Source organism: Triticum dicoccoides, chromosome 7A (genome assembly GCF_002162155.2).
Source record: "Triticum dicoccoides isolate Atlit2015 ecotype Zavitan chromosome 7A, WEW_v2.0, whole genome shotgun sequence".
NCBI lineage: Eukaryota > Viridiplantae > Streptophyta > Magnoliopsida > Poales > Poaceae > Triticum > Triticum dicoccoides.
In genome coordinates this window covers 734,464,444-734,488,479 of record NC_041392.1, presented here as the reverse complement: position 1 = coordinate 734,488,479, position 24,036 = coordinate 734,464,444, and the positions used below count along the sequence as shown (strand labels likewise).

Sequence of the window (24,036 nt, the reverse complement as noted above, 5' to 3'; positions counted from 1 at the left end):
GTTGACCTCGTTAAGATGGTCTGCTTGCAAGACTTCCAGGAAACAGTGCCACCACCAAGTGTAAAAACATAACCACTTGTGGCCTTAATCTCATCAGCATCAGATATCCATTTTGAGTCACTATAACCCTCCAGTACCCTTGGATACCCGGTGTAGTGAATCCCATAGCTCGCGGTGCCTTTCAAATATATAGCGCATAACTCTCTCAAGCGCATGCCAATGATCATCTCCCGGTTTTGACACAAACCGACTCAGCTTGCTCACAGCAAAAGAGATGTCAGGCCTCGTGGCACTCGCCAAATACATAAGCGAGCCAATAATCTGAGAATACCTCAGTTGATCTCTAGCAATCCGTCGATTCTTTCGAAGCAACACACTAGCATCATATGGAGTTGGAGACGGCGTGCAGTCGCTATACCCAAAATGACTCAAGACCTTTTCCACATAATGAGACTGAAGCAGTGTGATCCCACCATTCTCATCTCTCAACAGCTTGATGTTTAAGATAACATCAGCTACTCCTAGATCCTTCATCTCAAAACAGCGAGATAAGAAATCCTTAACCTCCTTGCTTAAATCAAGTTTGGTTCCAAAGATCAATATGTCGTCGACATACAGACAAAGAATAACTCCTTCGCCCCCACCATAGCGATAGTACACGCACTTGTCACCATCGTTTACTACAAAGCCGACAGCAGTTAATGTTCTTTCGAACTTCTCATGCCACTCCTTAGGAGCTTGTTTAAGGCCATATAAAGACTTTAATAACTTGCACACCTTTCCTTCCTAACCAGGTACTACAAAACCATCTGGCTGATCCATGTAAATTTCCTCCTTCAACTCTCCATTGAGGAAAGCCGTCTTAATGTCCATTTGATGAACGAGAAGACCATGTGAGGCAGCCAGTGATAGTAGCACCCGAATTGTGGTCAGTCTAGCCACGGGTGAGTAAGTATCAAAGAAGTCTTCACCTTCTTTCTAGGTATAACCCTTCGCCACAAGTCGTGCCTTGTACTTTTCAATCGTACCATCAGGTCTAAGCTTCTTCTTGAACACCCACTTACATCCTACAGGTTTTCACCCATAAGGACGGTCAGTGATCTCCCGGGTACCGTTAGCTAAGATGGAATCCATCTCGCTACGTACAGCTTCCTTCTAGTAGTCAGCATCAGGAGATGCATAGGCTTCTGAAATAGTCCTTGTTGTGTCATCCACGAGGTACACAATGAAATCATCACCAAAAGACTTTGCAGTCCTCTGTCTCTTACTCCTCACCCACTTTTTAGGTTTTGGGTTTTTGTTGTTCTGAGTACTCAGCACACCACGTGTCTTCATGGGACCGGTAGAAAAAATGGCCCAAACAAAACAAAAAATCAGAAGGTTGTTAGTTAGACACTCCCTTCTTCTTGTTGGAAATATGAGAAAATTACTACGAGATTTAATCCGAATAAACAGAAGATAAATCATGACCACAGCAGCAGAGATTAAACTAATCATGCGAACTAGCATAGCAGATGAACATATCACATCTAGGGCACATACTAGAAGCATGAATTCTACCACGATCTCGAACGGGAAGGATAGAATCACATACGGTGCAGCGGGTGCAGCACCGCCAGCGTTGACGTTGTCGCCCATGTCGTCGAGGACGAGGTTGACGAGGTCGGGGAAGAAGTCATCGTTCCCGAAGTCGTCGTTGCCAGCAGTCGCGCGAGTGCGCTCCCCAAAAACCTGATCGCCCCTCTCCCGTACAGGATCACGAGAGGCGGGGTTCCGGAGGCCTTCTGTCCCTTCTTGCGGTGCATGCCAGAAGGAGGGATGGAGAAGACTTGCTTGGCGGCGCAATGATCTGGAACGGTGTTGAGAAACCATATGAAGCGGCGGCGGCTAGGGTAGATGTCTGCCTGACTATATAGTGCGGGCCAGGTAGGTCGTGGGAGTAAACCCCATGTCCGAGTCATCACGATCCAAAAGAATCGGAAACGATTCAGTAATTAATGCGTCCGTTAATTATTAATTAATGACTCATTAATTTTCCCATGCAGCAAAAATATAGACAACATGCATAGCTCTGTCCTCGGCTTGGCTCAATCCCGCAACCCGCGGCGCGTCGTGACGTGGCGAGGCGAGCGAGGAGGAGGAGCGCGCGTGTAGGTCTCCTCTTCTCATGCTCATACAAGTGGTAGAAGAGCTCACCTTATAAAGAGGTGCAACACTATCTCAACTTCCGGGGTGGGACTAAACTTTAGCCTCACTCACTGCACTCACATGTGTGCATAAATGAGCCAAGAGAATTTTAGAATTTTAGTTGGGCTTTGGGCCAAAGGCCTACTAGCAAAATTCCAACAATCCCCCACAAAGTCTCATTGGCACATCTCATCATTTAGTTCCAAAACATTGTTTTATATATCGGTGTTTAGTGGAGACTGTGAAGCTGAACTTCCACTTAGAAATTTATGCTACACTAGATCACAACTTGAATAGTGGACTATGCCTTGAACTAAAAGTTTTCTATGAAAATAGTTTCACACAAATTCTTGACCGATACTGGGCTGCCGCAAGGCTTCCCCGCGGGTGGAGCGTATATGTCATACTCCAGGGCCTTTCATGAATTTATTAGAGAACACCCAATTCTCATAGACTGCGACGTTAACAGTCAAATTCATATAGGTGTGTTCCTCAGAAGATGTTCTGCAGGACAACATCTCTGCTTACCTGAATAAGCCACTTGGAACACATTAAGATAAGTATCAACCTGCCATGCAGGTCAGGAGAGTATTGCATCTTCATGGAGTTGGATAATTAATATAGGGATACTCTCCTCCCAGCTTACCAACAGCTTATCTCCCACTTCTACTTCACGGGATCTCCAATCACATAGAGTGGGTTACCACTATGGACAACTCGTGCGGTGGGTCTTAAACCCATCTCCATCGATGCATTATCTATCACATTACGTGATAGACCCTTTGTGAAGGGATCTGCCAAGTTTTTTGACGTTTGGATATAATCCAACGTAATAACTCCGGAGTTCCTCAATTTTCTGGCAGATTTTAGTCTCCTCTTCACATGCCTTGAGGACTTCATATTGTCCTTAGAACTATTTATCTTGACGATCATAGTTTGATTATCACAGTTCATCAGGATAGGGGGTATTGGTTTTTCAACCATAGGTAAGTCCATCAAGTGTTCACGAAGCCACTCTGCTTCAACAGTGGCAGTGTCTAATGCTATGAGTTCTGCTTCCATAGTTGACCTCGTTAAGATGGTCTGCTTGCAAGACTTCCAGGAAACAGCGCCACCACCAAGTGTAAAAACATAACCACTTGTGGCCTTAATCTCATCAGCATCAGATATCCAGTTTGAGTCACTATAACCCTCCAGTACCCTTGGATACCCGGTGTAGTGAATCCCATAGCTTGCGGTGCCTTTCAAATAGTGCATAACTCTCTCAAGCGCATGCCAATGATCATCTCCCGGTTTTGACACAAACCGACTCAGCTTGCTCACAGCAAAAGAGATGTCAGGCCTCGTGGCACTTGCCAAATACATAAGCGAGCCAATAATCTGAGAATACCTCAGTTGATCTCTAGCAATCCGTCGATTCTTTCGAAGCAACACACTAGCATCATATGGAGTTGGAGAAGGCGTGCAGTCGCTATACCCAAAACGACTCAAGACCTTTTCCACATAATGAGACTGAAGCAGTGTGATCCCACCATTCTCATCTCTCAACAGCTTGATGTTTAAGATAACATCAGCTACTCCTAGATCCTTCATCTCAAAACAGCGAGATAAGAAATCCTTAACCTCCTTGCTTAAATCAAGTTTGGTTCCAAAGATCAATATGTCGTCGACATACAGACAAAGAATAACTCCTTCGCCCCCACCATGGCGATAGTACACGCACTTGTCACCATCGTTTACTACAAAGCCGACAGCAGTTAATGTTCTTTCGAACTTCTCATGCCACTCCTTAGGAGCTTGTTTAAGGCCATATAAAGACTTTAATAACTTGCACACCTTTCCTTCCTGACCACGTACTACAAAACCATCTGGCTGATCCATGTAAATTTCCTCCTTCAACTCTCCATTGAGGAAAGCCGTCTTAACGTCCATTTGATGAACGAGAAGACCATGTGAGGCAGCCAGTGATAGTAGCACCCGAATTGTGGTCAGTCTAGCCACGGGTGAGCAAGTATCAAAGAAGTCTTCACCTTCTTTCTGGGTATAACCCTTCGCCACAAGCCGTGCCTTGTACTTTTCAATCGTACCATCAGGTCTAAACTTCTTCTTGAACACCCACTTATATCCTATAGGTTTGCACCCATAAGGACGGTCAGTGATCTCCCAGGTACCGTTAGCTAAGATGGAATCCATCTCGCTACGTACAGCTTCCTTCCAGTAGTCAGCATCAGGAGATGCATAGGCTTAGTGTCATCCACGAGGTACACAATGAAATCATCACCAAAAGACTTTGCAGTCCTCTTTCTCTTACTCCTCACCCACTTTTTAGGTTTTGGGTTTTTGTTGTTCTGAGTACTCAGCACACACACGTGTCTTCATGGGACCGGTAGAAAAAACGGCCCAAACAAAACAAAAAATCAGAAGGCTGTTAATTAGACACTCCCTTCTTCTTGTTGGAAATATGAGCAAATTACTATGAGATTTAATCCGAATAAACAGAAGATAAATCATGACCACAGCAGCAGAGATTAAACTAATCATGCGAACTAGCATAGCAGATGAACATATCACATCTAGGGCACATACTAGAAGCATGAATTCTACCACGATCTCGAACAGGAAGGATAGAATCACATACGGTGCAGCGGGTGCAGCACCGCCGGCGTTGACGTTGTTGCCCATGTCGTCGAGGACGAGGTTGCCGAGGTCGGGGCAGAAGTCGTCGTTCGCGAAGTCATCATTGCCAGCAGTCGCGCGAGTGCGCTCCCCAAAAACCTGATCGCCCCTCTCCCGTACAGGATCACGAGAGGCGGGGTGCCGGAGGCCTGCTGTCCCTTCTCGTGGTGCACGCTGGAAGGAGGGATGGAGAAGACTTGCTTGGCGGCGCAATGATCTGGAACGGTGGTGAGAAACCATACGAAGCGGCGGTGGCTAGGGTAGATGTATGCCTGACTATATAGTGCGGGCCGGGTAGGTCGTGGGAGTAAACCCCACGTCCGAGTCGTCACGATCTAAAAGAATCGGAAACGATTCAGTAATTAACGCGTCCGTTAATTATTAATTAATGACTCATTAATTTTCCCATGCAGCAAAAATATATACAACGTGCATAGCTCTGTCCTCGGCTCGGCTCAATCCCGCAACCCGCGGCGCGTCGTGATGTGGCGAGGCGAGTGAGGAGGAGGAGCGCGCGTGTAGGTCTCCTCTTCTCATGCTCATACAAGTGGTAGAAGAGCTCACCTTATAAAGAGGTGCAACTCTCTCTCAACTTCCGGGGTGGGACTAAACTTTAGCCTCACTCACTCCACTCACATGTCTGCATGAATGGGCCAAGAGAATTTCAGAATTTTAGTTGGGCTTTGGGCCAAAGGCCTACTAGCAAAATTCCAACAATCCCGCACAAAGTCTCATTGGCACATCTCATCATTTAGTTCCAAAACATTGTTTTATATATCGGTGCTTAGTGGAGACTGTGAAGTTGAACTTGAAGGAAATATGCCCTAGAGGCAATAATAATGTTATTATTTTATTTCCTTATATCATGATAAATGTTTATTATTCATGCTAGAATTGTATTATCCGGAAACATAATACTTGTGTGAATACATAGACAAACCAAACGTCACTAGTATGCCTCTACTTGACTAGCTCGTTAATCGAAGATGGTTATGTTTCCTAACCATAGACATGTGTTGTGATTTGATTAATGGGATCACATCATTAGGAGAATGATGTGATCGACATGACCCATTCCATTAGCTTAGCACCCGATCGTTTAGTATGTTGCTATTGCTTTCTTCATGACTTATACATGTTCCTATGACTATGAGATTATGCAACTCCCGTTTGCCGGAGCAACACTTTGTGTGCTACCAAACGTCACAACGTAACTGGGTGATTATAAAGGAGCTCTACAGGTGTCTCCAAAGGTACATGTTGGGTTGGCGTATTTCGAGATTAGAATTTGTCACTCCGATTGTCGGAGAGGTATCACTGGGCCCTCTCGGTAATGCACATCACATAAGCCTTGCAAGCATTACAACTAATGACTTAGTTGCAAGATGATGTATTACGAAACGAGTAAAGAGACTTGTCAGTAACGAGATTGAACTAGGTATTGAGATACCGACGATCGAATCTCGGGCAAGTAACATACCGATGACAAAGGGAACAACGTATGTTGTTATGCGGTCTGACCGATAAAGTTCTTCGTAGAATATGTGGGAGCCAATATGAGCATCCAGGTTCTGCTATTGGTTATTGACCGGAGACGTGTCTCGGTCATGTCTACATTGTTCTCGAACCCGCAGGGTCCGCATGCTTAAGGTTTTGATGATAGTTATATTATGAGTTTATGCATTTCAATGTACCGAAGATTGTTCGGACTCCCGGATGTGATCACGGACATGACGAGGAGTCTCGAAATGGTCGAGACATAAAGATTGATATATTGGAAGCCTATATTTGGATATCGGAAGTGTTCCGGGTGAAATCGGGATTTTATCGGAGCACCGGGAGGTTACCGGACCCCCCCCCCCCGGGAGGTAGATGGGCCTTAGTGGGCTTTAGTGGAAGAGAGGAGAGGTGGCCAGGGCTGGGACGCGCGCCCCTCCCCCCTAGTCCGAATAGGACAAGGAGAGGGGGGCGGCGCCCCCCCTTCCTTCTCTCTCTCCTCTTTCCCCCTTCCCGAATCCTATTCCAACTAGGAAAGGGGGGAATCCTACTCCTGGTGGGAGTAGGACTCCTCCTGGCACGCCCTCCTCCTGGCCGGCCGCACCTCCCCCTTGAACCTTTATATACGGAGGCAAGGGGCACCCCTAGACATACAAGTTGATCCACGTGATCATATTCTTAGCCGTGTGCGGTGCCCCCTTCCACCATAATCCTCGATAATATTGTAGCGGTGCTTAGGCGAAGCCCTGCGATGGTAGTACATCAAGATCGTCACCACGCCATCGTGCTGACGGAACTCTTCCCCGACACTTTGCTGGATCGGAGTCCGGGGATCGTCATCGAGCTGAACGTGTGCTAAAACTCGGAGGTGCCATAGTTTCGGTGCTTGATCGGTCGGGCCGTGAAGACGTACGACTACATCAACCGCGTTGTGCTAACGCTTCCGTTGTCGGTCTACAAAGGGTGCGTAGATCACACTCTCCCCTCTCGTTGCTATGCAACACCATGATCTTGCGTGTGCGTAGGAAATTTTTCAAATTACTACGTTTCCCAACAGTGGCATCAGAGCCTAGGTTTTATGTGTTGATGTTATATGCACGAGTAGAACACAAGTGAGTTGTGGGCGATATAAGTCATACTGCTTACCAGCATGTTATACTTTGGTTCAGCGGTATTGTTGGACGAAGCGGCCCGGACCGACATTACACGTACGCTTACACGAGACCGGTTCTCCCGACGTGCTTTGCACATAGGTGGCTTGCAGGTGACAGTTTCTCCAACTTTAGTTGAACCGAGTGTGGCTACGCCCGGTCCTTGCGAAGGTTAAAACAACACCAACTTGACAAACTATCGTTGTGGTTTTGATGCGTAGGTAAGATTGGTTCTTGCTTAATCCCATAGCAGCCACGTAAAACTTGCAACAACAAAGTAGAGGATGTCTAACTTGTTTTTGCAGGGCATGTTGTGATGTGATATGGTCAAGACATGATGCTAAATTTTATTGTATGAGATGATCATGTTTTGTAGCCGAGTTATCGGCAACTGGCAGGAGCCATATGGTTGTCGCTTTATTGTATGCAATGCAATCGCGATGTAATGCTTTACTTTATCACTAAGCGGTAGCGATAGTCGTGGAAGCATAATATTGGCGAGACGAGAACGATGCTACGATGGAGATCAAGGTGTCGCGCCAGTGACGATGGTGATCACGACGGTGCTTCGAAGATGGAGATCACAAGCACAAGATGATGATGGCCATATCATATCACTTATATTTGATTGCATATGATGTTTATCTTTTATGCATCTTATCTTGCTTTGATTGACGGTAGCATTATAAGATGATCTCTCACTAATTATCAAGAAGTGTTCTCCCTGAGTATGCACCGTTGCGAAAGTTCTTCGTGCTGAGACACCACGTGATGATCGGGTGTGATAGGCTCTACGTTCAAATACAACGGGTGCAAAACAGTTGCACACGCGGAATACTCAGGTTATACTTGACGAGCCAAGCATATACAGATATGGCCTCGAAACACGGAGACCGAAAGGTCGAGCGTGAATCATATAGTAGATATGATCAACATAGTGATGTTCACCAATGAAACTACTCCATCTCACGTGATGATCGGACATGGTTTAGTTGATTTGGATCACGCAATCACTTAGAGGATTAGAGGGATGTCTATCTAAGTGGGAGTTCTTAAGTAATATGATTAATTGAACGTAAATTTATCATGAACTTAGTACCTGATAGTATCTTGCTTGTTTATGTTTGATTGTAGATAGATGGCCCGTGATGTTGTTCCGTTGAATTTTAATGCGTTCCTTGAGAAAGCAAAGTTGAAAGATGATGGTAGCAATTACACGGACTGGGTCCGTAACTTGAGGATTATCCTCATTGCTGCACAGAAGAATTACGTCCTGGAAGCACCGCTGGGTGCCAGGCCTGCTGCTGGAGCAACACCAGATGTTATGAACGTCTGGCAGAGCAAAGCTGATGACTACTCGATAGTTCAGTGTGCCATGCTTTACGGCTTAGAATCAGGACTTCAACGACGTTTTGAACGTCATGGAGCATATGAGATGTTCCAGGAGTTGAAGTTAATATTTCAAGCAAATGCCCAGATTGAGAGATATAAAGTCTCCAATAAGTTCTATAACTGCAAGATGGAGGAGAATAGTTCTGTCAGTGAGCATATACTCAAAATGTCTGGGTATAATAATCACTTGATTCAATTGGGAGTTAATCTCCAGATGATTGCATCATTGACAGAATTCTCCAATCACTGCCACCAAGCTACAAGAGCTTCGTGATGAACTACAATATGCAAGGGATGAATAAGACTATTCCCGAGCTCTTCGCAATGCTGAAAGCTGCGGAGGTAGAAATCAAGAAGGAGCATCAAGTGTTGATGGTCAACAAGACCACTAGTTTCAAGAAAAAGGGCAAAGGGAAGAAGAAGGGGAACTTCAAAAAGAATAGCAAGCAAGTTGCTACTCAAGAGAAGAAACCCAAAACTGGACCTAAGCCTAAAACTGAGTGCTTCTACTGCAAGCAAACTGGTCACTGGAAGCGGAACTGCCCCAAGTATTTGGCGGATAAGAAGGATGGCAAGGTGAACAAAGGTATATGTGATATACATGTTATTGATGTGTACCTTACTAATGCTCGCAGTAGCACCTGGGTATTTGATACTGGTTTTTGCTAATATTTGCAACTCGAAACAGGGACTACGGATTAAGCGAAGATTGGCTAAGGACGAGGTGATGATGCGCGTGGGAAATGGTTCCAAAGTCGATGTGATCGCAGTCGGCACGCTACCTCTACATCTACCTTCGGGATTAGTATTAGACCTAAATAATTATTATTTGGTGCCAGCGTTAAGCATGAACATTATATCTGGATCTTGTTTGATGCGAGACGGTTATTCATTTAAATCAGAGAATAATGGTTGTTCTATTTATATGAGTAATATCTTTTATGGTCATGCACCTTTAAAGAGTGGTCTATTCTTATTAAATCTCGATAGTAGTGACACACATATTCATAGTGTTGAAGCCAAAAGATGCAGAGTTGATAATGATAGTGCAACTTATTTGTGGCACTGCCGTTTAGGTCATATCGGTATAAAACGCATGAAGAAACTCCATACTGATGGGCTTCTGGAACCACTTGATTATGAATCACTTGGTACTTGCGAACCGTGCCTTATGGGTAAGATGACAAAAACACCGTTCTCTGGTACTATGGAGAGAGCAACAAATTTATTGGAAATCATACATACAGATGTATGTGGTCCGATGAATATTGAAGCTCGTGGCGGATATCGTTATTTTCTCACCTTCAAAGATGACTTAAGCAGATATGGGTATATCTACTTAATGAAACATAAGTCTGAAACGTTTGAAAAGTTCAAAGAATTTCAGAGTGAAGTCGAAAATCATCGTAACAAGAAAATAAAATTCCTACGATCTGATCGTGGAGGAGAATATTTGAGTTACGAGTTTGGTGTACATTTGAAACAATGTGGAATAGTTTCGCAACTCACGCCACCCGGAACACCACAGCGTAATGGTGTGTCCGAACGTCGTAATCGTACTTTACTAGATATGGTACGATCTATGATGTCTCTTACTGATTTACCGCTATCGTTTTGGGGATATGCTCTAGAGACGGCCGCATTCACGTTAAATAGGGCACCATCAAAATCCGTTGAGACGACGCCTTATGAACTGTGGTTTGGCAAGAAACCAAAGTTGTCGTTTCTAAAAGTTTGGGGCTGCGATACTTATGTGAAAAAACTTCAACCTGATAAGCTCGAACCCAAATCGGAGAAATGTGTCTTCATAGGATATCCAAAGGAAACTATTGGATACACCCTCTATCACAGATCCGAAGGCAAGACTTTTGTTGCTAAATTCGGAAACTTTCTGGAGAAGGAGTTTCTCTCGAAAGAAGTGAGTGGGAGGAAAGTAGAACTTGATGAGGTAACAGTACCTGCTCCCTTATTGGAAAGTAGTACATCATAGAAACCTGTTTCTGTGACACCTACACCAATTAGTGAGGAAGTTAATGATAATGATCATGAAACTTCAGAACAAGATACTACTGAACCTCGTAGATCAACCAGAGTAAGATCTGTGCCAGAGTGGTACGGTAATCCTATTCTGGAAGTCATGCTACTAGATCATGATGAACCTACGAACTATGAAGAAGCGATGGTGAGCCCAGATTCCGCAAAATGGCTTGAAGCCATGAAATCTGAGATGGGATCCATGTATGAGAACAAAGTATGGACTTTGGTTGACTTGCCCGATGATCGGCAAGCAATTGAGAATAAATGGATCTTCAAGAAGAAGACTGACGCTGACGGTAATGTTACTGTCTACAAAGCTCGACTTGTCGTAAAAAGTTTTCGGCAAGTTCAAGGGATTGACTACGATGAGACCTTCTCACCCGTAGCGATGCTTAAGTCTGTCCGAATCATGTTAACAATTGCCGCATTTTATGATTATGAAATTTGGCAAATGGATGTCAAAACTGCATTCCTGAATGGATTTCTGCAAGAAGAGTTGTATATGATGCAGCCGGAAGGTTTTTTCGATCCAAAGGGAGCTAACAAAGTGTGCAAACTCCAGCGATCCATTTATGGACTGGTGCAAGCCTCTAGGAGTTGGAATAAACGTTTTGATAGTGTGATCAAAGCATTTGGTTTTATACAGACTTTTGGAGAAGCCTGTATTTACTAGAAAGTGAGTGGGAGCTCTGTAGCATTTCTGATATTATATGTAGATGACATATTACTAATCGGAAATGATATAGAATTTCTGGATAGCATAAAAGGATACTTGAATAAAAGTTTTTCAATGAAAGACCTCGGTGAAGCTGCTTACATATTGGGCATTAAGATCTATAGAGATAGATCAAGACGCTTAATTGGACTTTCACAAAGCACATACCTTGACAAAGTTTTGAAGAAGTTCAAAATGGATCAAGCAAAGAAAGGATTCTTGCCTGTGTTACAAGGTATGAAATTGAGTAAGACTCAATCCCTGACCAATGCAGAAGATAGAGAGAAAATGAAAGATGTTCCCTATGCTTCAGCCATAGGTTCTATCATGTATGCAATGTTGTGTACCAGACCTGATGTGTGTCTTGCTATAAGTCTAGCAGGGAGGTACCAAAGTAATCCAGGAGTGGATCACTGGACAGCGGTCAAGAACATCCTGAAATACCTGAAAAGGACTAAGGATGTGTTCCTCATATATGGAGGTGACAAAGAGCTCATCATAATAGTTACGTTGATGCAAGCTTTGACACTGATCCGGACGATTCTAAATCGCAAACCGGATACGTGTTTACATTAAACGGTGGAGCTGTCAGTTGGTGCAGTTCTAAACAAAGCGTTGTGGCGGGATCTACATGTGAAGCGGAGTACATAGCTGCTTCGGAAGCAGCAAACGAAGGAGTCTGGATGAAGGAGTTCATATCCGATCTAGGTGTCATACCTAGTGCATCGGGTCCAATGAAAATCTTTTGTGACAATACTGGTGCAATTGCCTTGGCAAAGGAATCCAGATTTCACAAGAGAACCAAGCACATCAAGAGACGCTTCAATTCCATCCGGGATCTAGTCCAGGTGGGAGACATAGAGAATTGCAAGATACATACGGATCTGAATATAGCAGACCCGTTGACTAAGCCTCTTCCACGAGCAAAACATGATCAGCACCAAAGCTCCATGGGTGTTAGAATCATTACTGTGTAATCTAGATTATTGATTCTAGTGCAAGTGGGAGACTGAAGGAAATATGCCCTAGAGGCAATAATAATGTTATTATTTTATTTCCTTATATCATGATAAATGTTTATTATTCATGCTAGAATTGTATTACCCGGAAACATAATACTTGTGTGAATACATAGACAAACCAAACGTCACTAGTATGCCTCTAATTGACTAGCTCATTAATCGAAGATGGTTATGTTTCCTAACCATAGACATGTGTTGTCATTTGATTAATGAGATCACATCATTAGGAGAATGATGTGATCAACATGACCCATTCCATTAGCTTAGCACCCGATCGTTTAGTATGTTGCTATTGCTTTCTTCATGACTTATACATGTTCCTATGACTATGAGATTATGCAACTCCCGTTTGCCGGAGCAACACTTTGTGGCTACCAAACGTCACAACGTAACTGGGTGATTATAAAGGAGCTCTACAGGTGTCTCCAAAGGTACATTTGGGTTGGCGTATTTCGAGATTAGAATTTGTCACTCCGATTGTCGGAGAGGTATCACTGGGCCCTCTCGGTAATGCACATCACATAAGCCTTGCAAGCATTACAACTAATGAGTTAGTTGCAAGATGATGTATTACGAAATGAGTAAAGAGACTTGCCGGTAACGAGATTGAACTAGGTATTGAGATACCGACGATCGAATCTCGGGCAAGTAACATACCGATGAAAAAGGGAACAACGTGTGTTGTTATGCGGTCTGACCGATAAAGATCTTCATAGAATATGTGGGAGCCAATATGAGCATCCAGGTTCCGCTATTGGTTATTGACCGGAGACGTGTCTCGGTCATGTCTACATTATTCTCGAACCCGTAGGGTCCGCATGCTTAAGGTTTTGATGACAGTTATATTATGAGTTTATGCATTTTGATGTACCGAAGATTGTTCGGAGTCCCGGATGTGATCACGGACATGACGAGGAGTCTCGAATTGGTCGAGACATAAAAATTGATATATTGTAAGCCTATATTTGGATATCGGAAGTGTTCCGGGTGAAATCGGGATTTTACCGGAGTACCGGGAGGTTACCGGAACCCCCCGGGGTAGATGGGCCTTAGTGGGCTTTAGTGGAAGAGAGGAGAGGTGGCCAGGGCTGGGCCGCGCGCCCCTCCCCCTAGTCCGAATAGGACAAGGAGAGGGGGGCGGCGCCCCCCCTTCCTTCTCTCTCTCCTCTTTCCCCCTTCCCGAATCCTATTCCAACTAGGAAAGGGGGGAATCCTACTCCCGATGGGAGTAGGACTCCTCCTGGCGCGCCCTCCTCCTGGCCGGCCGCACCTCCCCCTTGAACCTTTATATACGGAGGCAAGGGGCACCCCTAGACACACAAGTTGATCCACGTGATCATATTCTTAGCCGTGTGCGGTGCCCCTTCCACCATAATCCTCGATAATATTGTAGCGGTGCTTAGGCGAAGCCCTGCGACGCTAGTACATCAAGATCGTCACCACGCCGTCGTGCTGACGGAACTCTTCCCCGACACTTTGCTGGATCGGAGTCCGGGGATCGTCATCGAGCTGAACGTGTGCTAAAACTCGGAGGTGCCGTAGTTTCGGTGCTTGATCGGTCGGGCCGTGAAGACGTACGACTACATCAACCGCGTGTGCTAACGCTTCCGTTGTCGGTCTACAAAGGGTACGTAGATCACACTCTCCCCTCTCGTTGCTATGCATCACCATGATCTTGCGTGTGCGTAGGAATTTTTTTGAAATTACTACGTTCCCAACAGAACTTCCACTTAGAAATTTATGCTACACTAGATCACAACTTGAATAGTAGACTATGCCTTGAACTACAAGTTTTCTGTGAAACTAGTTTCACACAAATTCTTGACCGATACTGGGCTGCCGCAAGGCTTCCCCGCGGATGGAGCGTATACGTCATACTCCAGGGCCTTTCATGAATTTATTAGAGAACACCCAATTCTCACAGACTGCGACGTTAACAGTCAAATTCATCTAGGTGTGTTCCTCAGAAGATGTTCTGCAGGACAACATCTCTACTTACCCGAATAAGCCACTTGGAACACATTAAGATAAGTATCAACTTGCCATGCAGATCAGGAGAGTATTGCATCTTCACGGAGTGGGATAATTAATATAGGGATACTCTCCTCCCAGCTGACCAACAGCTTGTCTCCCACTTCTACTTGATCTCGGATCACATAGAGTGGGTTACCACTATGGACAACTCGTGCGGTGGGTCTCAAACCCATCTCCATCGATGCATTATCTATCACATTACGTGATTGACCCTTTGTGAAGGGATCTGCCAAGTTTTTCGACGTTTGGATATAATCCAACGTAATAACTCCGGAGTTCCTCAATTTTCTGACAGATTTTAGTCTCCTCTTCACATGCCTTGAGAACTTCATATTGTCCTTAGAACTGTTTAACTTGACGATCACAGTTTGATTATCACAGTTCATCAGGATAGGGGGTATTGGTTTTTCAACCATAGGTAAGTCAATCAAGAGTTCACGAAGTCACTCTACTTCAACAGTGGCAGTGTCTAATGCTGTGAGTTCTGCTTCCATAGTTGACCTCGTTAAGATGGTCTGCTTGCAAGACTTCCAGGAAACAGCGCCACCACCAAGTGTAAAAACATAACCACTTGTGGCCTTAATCTCATCAGCATCAAATATCCACTTTGAGTCACTATAACCCTCCAGTACCCTTGGATACCCGGTGTAGTGAATCCCATAGCTCGCGGTGCCTTTCAAATAGCGCATAACTCTCTCAAGCGCATGCCAATGATCATCTCCCGGTTTTGACACAAACCGACTCAGCTTGCTCACAGCAAAAGAGATGTCAGGCCTCGTGGCACTCGCCAAATACATAAGCGAGCCAATAATCTGAGGATACCTCAGTTGATCTCTAGCAATCCGTCGATTCTTTCGAAGCAACACACTAGTATCATATGGAGTTGGAGAAGGCGTGCAGTCGCTATACCCAAAACGACTCAAGACCTTTTCCACATAATGAGACTGAAGCAGTGTGATCCCACCATTCTCATCTCTCAATAGCTTGATGTTTAAGATAACATCAGCTACTCCTAGATCCTTCATCTCAAAACAGCGAGATAAGAAATCCTTAACCTCCTTGATTAAATCAAGTTTGGTTCCAAAGATCAATATTCGTCGACATACAGACAAAGAATAACTCCTTCGCCCCCACCATAACGATAGTACACGCACTTGTCACCATCGTTTACTACAAAGCTGGCAGCAGTTAATGTTCTTTGGAACTTCTCATGCCACTCCTTAGGAGCTTATTTAAGGCCATATAAAGACTTTAATAACTTGCACACCTTTCCTTCCTGACCAGGTACTACAAAACCACCTGGCTGATCCATGTAAATTTCCTCCTTCAACTCTCCATTGAGGAAAGTCGTCTTAACGTCCATTTGATGAACGAGAAGACCATGTGAGGCAGCCAGTGATAGTAGCACCCGAATTATGGTCAGTCTAGCCACGGGTGAGTAAGTATCAAAGAAGTCTTCACCTTCTTTCTGGGTATAACCCTTCGCCACAAGCCATGCCTTGTACTTTTCAATCGTACCATCAGGTCTAAACTTCTTCTTGAACACCCACTTACATCCTACAGGTTTGCACCCATAAGGACGGTCAGTGATCTCCCAGGTACCGTTAGCTAAGATGGAATCCATCTCGCTACGTACAGCTTCCTTCCAGTAGTCAGCATAAGGAGATGCATAGGCTTCTGAAATAGTCCTGGGTGTGTCATCCACGAGGTACACAATGAAATCATCACCAAAAGACTTTGCAGTCCTCTGTCTCTTACTCCTCACCCACTTTTTAGGTTTTGGGTTTTTGTTATTCTGAGTACTCAGCACACACACGTGTATTCATGGGACCGGTAGAAAAAACGGCCCAAACAAAACAAAAAATCAGAAGGCTGTTAGTTAGACACTCCCTTTTTCTTGTTGGAAATATGAGCAAATTACTACGAGATTTAATCCAAATAAACAGAAGATAAATCATGACCACAGCAGCAGAGATTAAACTAATCATGCGAACTAGCATAGCAGATGAACATATCACATCCAGGGCACATACTAGAAGCATGCATTCTACCACGATCTCGAACAGGAATGATAGAATCACATACGGTGCAGCGGGTGCAGCACCGCCGGTGTTGACGTTGTCGCCCATGTCGTCGAGGACGAGGTTGCCGAGGTCGGGGAAGAAGTCGTCGTTGCCAGCAGTCGCGCGAGTGCACTCCCCAAAAACCTGATCGCCCCTCTCCCGTACAGGATCACGAGAGGCGGGTTCCGGAGGCCTGTTGTCCCTTCTCGCGATGCAGGCCGGAAGGAGGGATGGAGAAGACTTGCTTGGCGGCGCAATGATCTGCAACGGTGGTGAGAAACCGTACGAAGCGGCGGCGGCTAGGGTAGATGTCTGCCTGACTATATAGTGCGGGCCGGGTAGGTCGTGGGAGTAAACCCCACGTCCGAGTCGTCACGATCCAAAAGAATCAGAAACGGTTCAGTAATTAACGCGTCTGTTAATTATTAATTAATGACTCATTAATTTTTTCATGCAGCAAAAATATAGACAACGTGCATAGCTCTGTCCTCGGCTCGGCTCAATCCCGCAACCCGCGGCGCGGCGCGTCGGGACGTGGCGAGGCGAGCGAGGAGGTGGAGCGCACGTGTAGGTCTCCTCTTCTCATGCTCATACAAGTGGTAGAAGAGCTCACCTTATAAAGAGGTGCAACTCTCTCTCAACTTCCAGGGTGGGACTAAATTTTAACCTCACTCACTCCACTCACATGTGTGCATGAATGGGCCAAGAGAATTTCAGAATTTTAGTTGGGCTTTGGGCCAAAGGCCTACTAGCAAAATTCCAACACTTCTATCCAAAGTTGACGAATCCATTTGCAAGCAAAAGCTCAACCAAAGTTTTGGCAACCAATTTTTTGATAGGGTAATCCTAGGCACAAACCAAATGGACCCTGCCTCTATATGTCGATTCTCAAGTGGTGGGCTCCAATAGTAGCTAAAAAGGAGAAGAAACTGATCAAGTGATCCCAACCTAAAAACAAGTGATCGACTTCCATGAATAGATGTCTCGCTCTTCCAAAACGAAAAAAAAAATGAAGCACCGCCGGCAGTAGCAGTAGCAGCTCAATCGTTGTGCTCGATGATCTTGCATTGTTTAGGCGGGAAGTTGTCCTTCGACAGGAGCGACTCGACGAGCCGCTGCAGCCGCGCAGCTCCTGGGCCAGAATGCAGGAGTGTCGTGTCCCCGATGGCCGAGCAATGATCATCGCTGCCGCCTCCACCAACATTTCTTGTGCACCAGCCGCCTGGGATGACCATGCCGGGCTGCCGTGACAGGAGTTCCACGTCAATCTTAGCGAGCACAGGGTCGTTAGGGTCTCGGTTGAACTTGCGCGCGAAGGGGGCGTCACTGCGGAGCATCCTACCCCAGTGAGTGGCGTTGATGAGCTCCGGATGCTGCCCCAGGGGCTCGCCCCAGGAGATGTAGTGCATGTCGTGGTTCACGGTGGTGTTCTGGAACTCGTCGGCATTGCAGGCCACAGTCTGGAAGTAACCCTCCGGGGAGGAGACAAAGTTGCCGTAGTAGAGGAGGAGGGTGCGCGGGAGGTTGTCCCACCCCCCGATCAGGTACTCCACGAAGGGCCGCGACAACACCGTCCAAGCAGAACCTGGTTATTATCAAACAAAACTATCAACAACTACAATAATACTACATAGATATATAATATAAAAATATATTTTATAGACTTCGTTATATTTCAGTCGATGCTAATATTCCTTTGATCTTGGAGGGAGATTCGCATAAATTTTTTTTTTCTTCTCATATACTATATCACTTGACTGAGACTTGACTAAGTCTCAGTCTATAAAGACCTAACCACACTCTTTATTTAATAATACTAATTTGATATTTGTGGTTGTTGATAAATTTTTCCAAACTTTGTATGGTTTGATTTGGGACAAAATTTATATGCATTCGATTCAAATAGAAAGGGAGTAGTATACTAGCTCGAGTCTTGGCTCCGCCAGGGCACCATGCTAGTTGGTCTATACCTACTATTAAAAGAAATTGGTATTCTTGGTTCGGTTTAGTCCTTTTTTTTGTTTGAGTGCACGCTAATGTTTCGTAATGTTGGCTCGTACACAGACTAAGCGATCTGGGCCAGGTACTTATACATTGATGGGCCTTTTATGGGCTTTCATACAGACCGCGAAAAATAATTGGGTCAAAATAAATGAACATTGTGGGAATTGATCACATGACCTCCTGTCTCGATCTTCGACGTAACAACCAACGGCCAATGTGCCATTCACATTTACTAATCCCAACTCGCTCTGGCCAGGTACTTGTACGTTGATGGGCCTTTTATGGGCTTTCATAAAGACTGCGAAAAATAATTGGGTCAAAATAAATGAACATTGTGGTAATTGATCACATGACCTCCCATGTGGATCTTCGTTGAAACAACCAACGACCTATGCGCCATTCACATTTACTAATCCCAACTCGCTGGCCAGGTATTTGTACGTTGATGGGCCTTTTATGGGCTTCCATAGAGACCGTGAAAAATAATGGGGTCGAAATAAATGAACATTGTGGGAGTTGATCACATGACCTCCTGTCTGGATCTTCGATTTAACAACAAACAACCTATGCGCCATTCACATTTACTAATCCCAACTCGCTCTAAATATACGAGTGGCAGTCCTCGTGTTTAGGTCGAGCTAATTAAGTGAATGAGCTAATTAAAGGATGGACTGTGGGCTTAAATATAATATTTAAACGGATGTGGCTAATTAAGAAAAGTATTATGCGTAAACCGGTGGAATAATTAAAACAAAGATTGTGGTCTTAAAAATAGAATATTCAAATAGATGAGCCTAATTAAAGGAAGGACTTGAGGTAAAAATGTAGAATAATTAAAAGGAAAGATCTGTAGACTTCAATGTATTGGGGCTACTAAATTAGAAAAGGAAGGATTTGATTCCTGACTAAAACGGGTGAGGACGGCATGGTAATTAAAGAAAAAGATTATACTTAAATGGAATTAGTGAGAGATTATACCCGGTAAAGAAAATATAACACGGCCAAATTGCATCGTATTGTTTTATGTTTATATTTTATAGAAAAATGCTGCGTTGCAACGCATGGGCATATGTGCTAGTAGTACACTAATTAATTTTGGATTCGCAGAGGGAGAAGTGCCGTCCATCTTCCCACTACGAGGCACGAGCAGATTAGTTGGAGGCCGGCTCCTGAAAAATGATACTAACAGCCGGCTACTCTAACGACCTTTGTCCGTAGGTACTCGATCGTGCATATAATAATGAGATGGTGCTTTGCTTAGGCGTCGCACAGACGACGTGGCCTGCGACGCATCTGCACGTATGCGAACGTGTGTGCTTTCAACTGAGATCTGAATTGCATCGACCTAATGTCAATGAGATGGTGATGGCTGACCACGAACTTTTATTTATTTTTTTGACAAAGAAAAAAGAAGAAGGAGATGCCGTCCTCTTGCATAGAATAATTGATGCATGCATGAGCAAGTATTGAAGTTCTTGAGCAATTAGGAGCTTGGATCAGCCAAGGACAGAAACGATGGACGATCATGCAACCTCATGCAGCAGCGCGCATGAATGATACGTACCGGTGAAGAGCGTGAAGGCGGTGGGCAGCTCCCGCTTCTCGGTCTCGGTGTTCATCCACATGAGATCGCGCTTCGTCTTCAGGTACAGCCCCGGGTCGACCACCAACGGCTTCGCCCTCGCATGCCTGCCATGGCAACAACGTCCGTCAATGCTACAGCACTCAGCCGTTCACGTCAATGCTACCTTAACGATCGAGAACACGTACGCTTTCCAGCCCATGTCGCTCGTGTGCTCGATGAAGTTCAGGTCGCGCGGCAGCCGCGAGAACACGTCCATCAGATCTGAAGCGGTTGACAATGCCATGGTGAACGAGATCATCAGCAGTAGAATTCAGCAGGAATGGAAACAGTCGTGTATTGCGCCATGGTCCCATTGCCATGCAATGTAAGGCAGGCCAATGGAGATGGATATGTATGCACTGACCGTCCTGCGTAACGAGCGGGTAGTCGGAGGCGGAGAGGTTGATGAACCAGTCCCAGTCGGCGGGGCCGGGGCCATGCAGGAAGGCGGCGGCGGCGTGCAGCGTGGTGGTGACCATGGTGATGCCCCGGTAGGTAACCAGGTTGGCCTTCTCGACCACGCGCACGTTGCCGGCCGCGGCGAGGACCGGGTGCGCGGCCACGAAGGCCGCCAGCTCCGCGCGGTCCGAGTCGGGCGCCTCCGCGTCCAGGTGGAGGATGTAGCGGTTCCGCGGGTGGTAGAGCGCGAGCAGGCAGCGGCGCAGCCTTGCCGCGTCGCCCTTCGAGCCGGAGACGAGGTAGGCGAAGCGCGGTGGCGACGGCCGCTGGGTGGCCGCGGAGTACCGCTGGAGGAAGAGTGAGGCGGAGGGGAGCGCGGCCTGGGACGCCGCGAGGAGGAACACCGTGAAGATGCCCCCGAAGACGACGGAGAGCAGGACCCGCAGGTCGATGCCGGCCCAGGAGGAGGAGCGGCCGCGCGGCGAGGAGGTTGGGGTGCCGATGTCGATGTCCATGGTGGCAAAGCATGGCTGCGACTCGGCAGGCTGGTGTTTGATGGGCGACAGACCGGCGGCAACCATGGCGGCAAAGCACGCAGGATACGTTGTGACCGGTGAGCTGCCAGAAATTTAGTTTTGTAGCTGCTGGATGTGCAACGAACAAAGCAAACCACCGGCGGACTTGTGCCTCGCTCGGTCGTCGGATAAAATATCATATCCAGCTGAGGACTTGACCCCACGGAATGAATGAGAGCTTAATTAGAAATCTGAGATGAGCGTTGATCGGACATGCAATCATGGGCAGTGGCACGTCGAGATAGACACGTCGGTGTCGGTGGCTCGGTCGTTGTACGTGGTCAGGAAGATCCGGATCACTACGGAACAATGTACCTTAGCAACAATTTACCCAGGTTCAGGTCCTCACCCCCTTGCGGCGGGTGATAGGCATGCTTCTTCTTTTCTTGGATTATATTTTGTGTTATAGAGTATAATTGCAAAAATATGGAAGATAAGATTGATAAAACTCGTAGTAGTTGGCAGGGGAGAGGCTCCTGATCATTAGTGGAAGACTTATACTTATTAATCTTGTTTATCTCATATCCCAAAATTTACGATGTACTTTTATGGCCTCTGCGTTGGAGTGAAACAAAATGGATTTCTTTACAGCTGAAGATGTTATGGCAAAAAGATGTAGACGAACGAAAGATATCACGTAGTTAAGTGGCCAGTTCTATGTGTGTGTTGCGGCTTCTCTTCATTCCAACCCTCTCTCTCTCTGTGTGTGTGTGTGTGTGTGTGGTTGCAACGAAGAACCAAACTGATAATTAAAAAACTATTATCCCCAGTATTCCCATGCTATGCAGAAGTTGAAAAGCTTGTGAAAACAAATGAATTATGAGGCAAATTTGACCTACACTACCAGAATTTCAACATGAGTCATATGAACCACATTGTAAAAAAAAACTAAATAACTAGTATTGAATTAGGCCAGGGCTAGCTATGCAGCTACACTGGAGAAAAAACCATCCTAAAAAAGAGTTTCGCCCATGAAGCATGATGAATGTGCTCTCTGTTTGCAGAAGTTGGACTAAACATATAGATATAGGTAGGTGATAGGACAAAAAAAAGGTGAGGCAATTGGCTCTTTTAAGATGAAGACTGGCTCTATTCCTGCGTAACAATTTTGGTGATTTTTGCTTACTGTTCCTTTCCATGATAGCCATCCATCATTATAATGGATAGTTCCCCTGTCCTTAATGCAAAGACAGTAAAAAGGATTATTTCCACATGCACACCAAGGTGCATATTTTATACCTTTTTTCCTTTGCGATCAATCTTATATGTTTGCATCATTCATATCAAAATTATATCTTCCTTGCACCACGAAGTCATTATTAGTTTAAATTGCAAAACTGATGGATAGAACTGGACGATAGAGGGCCTTGGATGGAGCACGTACGTACCATGTTTCGGAAACTCCGCGGAACAGCGAGATTGGAAGGTTTGGGCACAGATGCAACCGATGCCTCACTGGAGGAGTTTGTCAGAGTTGATTGTGGTCATCCATTGTCCCATGCCTCGATCTTGTTGAGTCACCACAGCTACCTATTCTCCTATTCGTATCTATTCCATCCTGTAGCCATGCAAATCACAGCAGAACAATGTAACGTCAATGATTTAATTATCATGGCACAGAGAGAGTCAGATCGACCCAATCTATCGACGCATGCATGTGTCACGAAGATGAATCCAGCAAGGGTACTTACCTTAACTCCGCCGCAGCGGGATCTATCTGCCCAAGCACAGTAGTTGTCGCTGCTGGTCGCTCCATGCTCATCCTGTCCACTCCGCCGGTCGCCCCTCCTAGCCTCCAGGATCACAACTCTCTAGAAGTAATCTGCCAAGATCAAATTTCAACGCGTGCATGAAGCCGCACGTCGGCCCTGGCGCTGCCATGGATGGGGTGGTCTGGCTCCTTGTTGATCCCGCCCAGCATGTACAGCGCGTCATGACCTAGAGCTCGCAGCGACCAGTGTGTCAATTCCAACACACGCGAAGCCAGCGAGAGCGCCCCACACTACCAGCGAGAGCAAACGCGGTCCTAGTTAGGAACGTTGGATGAGGCTTGCAAAGAAACAGAGAGGAGAAACATTTTCCGTGGCTGAGCTGATGTGATTGTCTCCATGAGAATCTCAGCTTGTCCAGCGCTCTTGTATGAGCAGCCGGTAGATAGCAGCGTAGACCCACGACATGCTCCAGGAGAGAACATGGAAGATCACAAAGCCATGGATGTCAACGGGAGGCAGCGAATCGGATGCACAACTCGAACGATGATCTGCAGAAGCGCAGCACCCTAGCCTACGCCATCAAACCCGACAGGTGATAGCGCACCGAATGCAGCATGTCCTGTGAGGAGGACTATAGACCGGCAATCTATCGTAGCAGTGCCGCAATCCGATCTTATTTGGGGTTTCCATGGGGGACCTCGAGTCCTTTCTATAGGCGCCTTTGGCTTGTGGAACCAGTAAAGAGTCCATGTTGGGAACCACAGTCGCTTGCTTGACCAGAGTCATGTCAAAGTAAGAGTTCCTTGCGATCCTAGTGAGGAAGGACAGGATCAAAGGCTGCATGGGCATTTCTTTTCCGGTGATCCGGGCTGATTATTTTCGTTTTTCCAAAAACCTACCGTGCAGAAAAACACTATCGTGCAAGCCTACGAACAGCGGCTAGACACA

General features: G+C 45.7%; 1 protein-coding gene across 1 annotated transcript; it reads right to left on the bottom strand.

Moving 5' to 3' along the window:
* Positions 1–17,618: 17,618 nt before the first annotated feature.
* LOC119331422 (beta-glucuronosyltransferase GlcAT14B-like) lies at positions 17,619–21,382 on the bottom strand. The gene is made up of 4 exons (XM_037604572.1): positions 20,767–21,382; positions 20,549–20,624; positions 20,343–20,467; positions 17,619–18,359 (listed from the first exon to the last, which is right to left on the bottom strand). The coding sequence occupies exons 1-4, from the start codon at positions 21,380–21,382 to the stop codon at positions 17,815–17,817; spliced, it is 1,362 nt and encodes a 453-aa protein (XP_037460469.1). The 3' UTR covers positions 17,619–17,814.
* Positions 21,383–24,036: the final 2,654 nt, after the last annotated feature.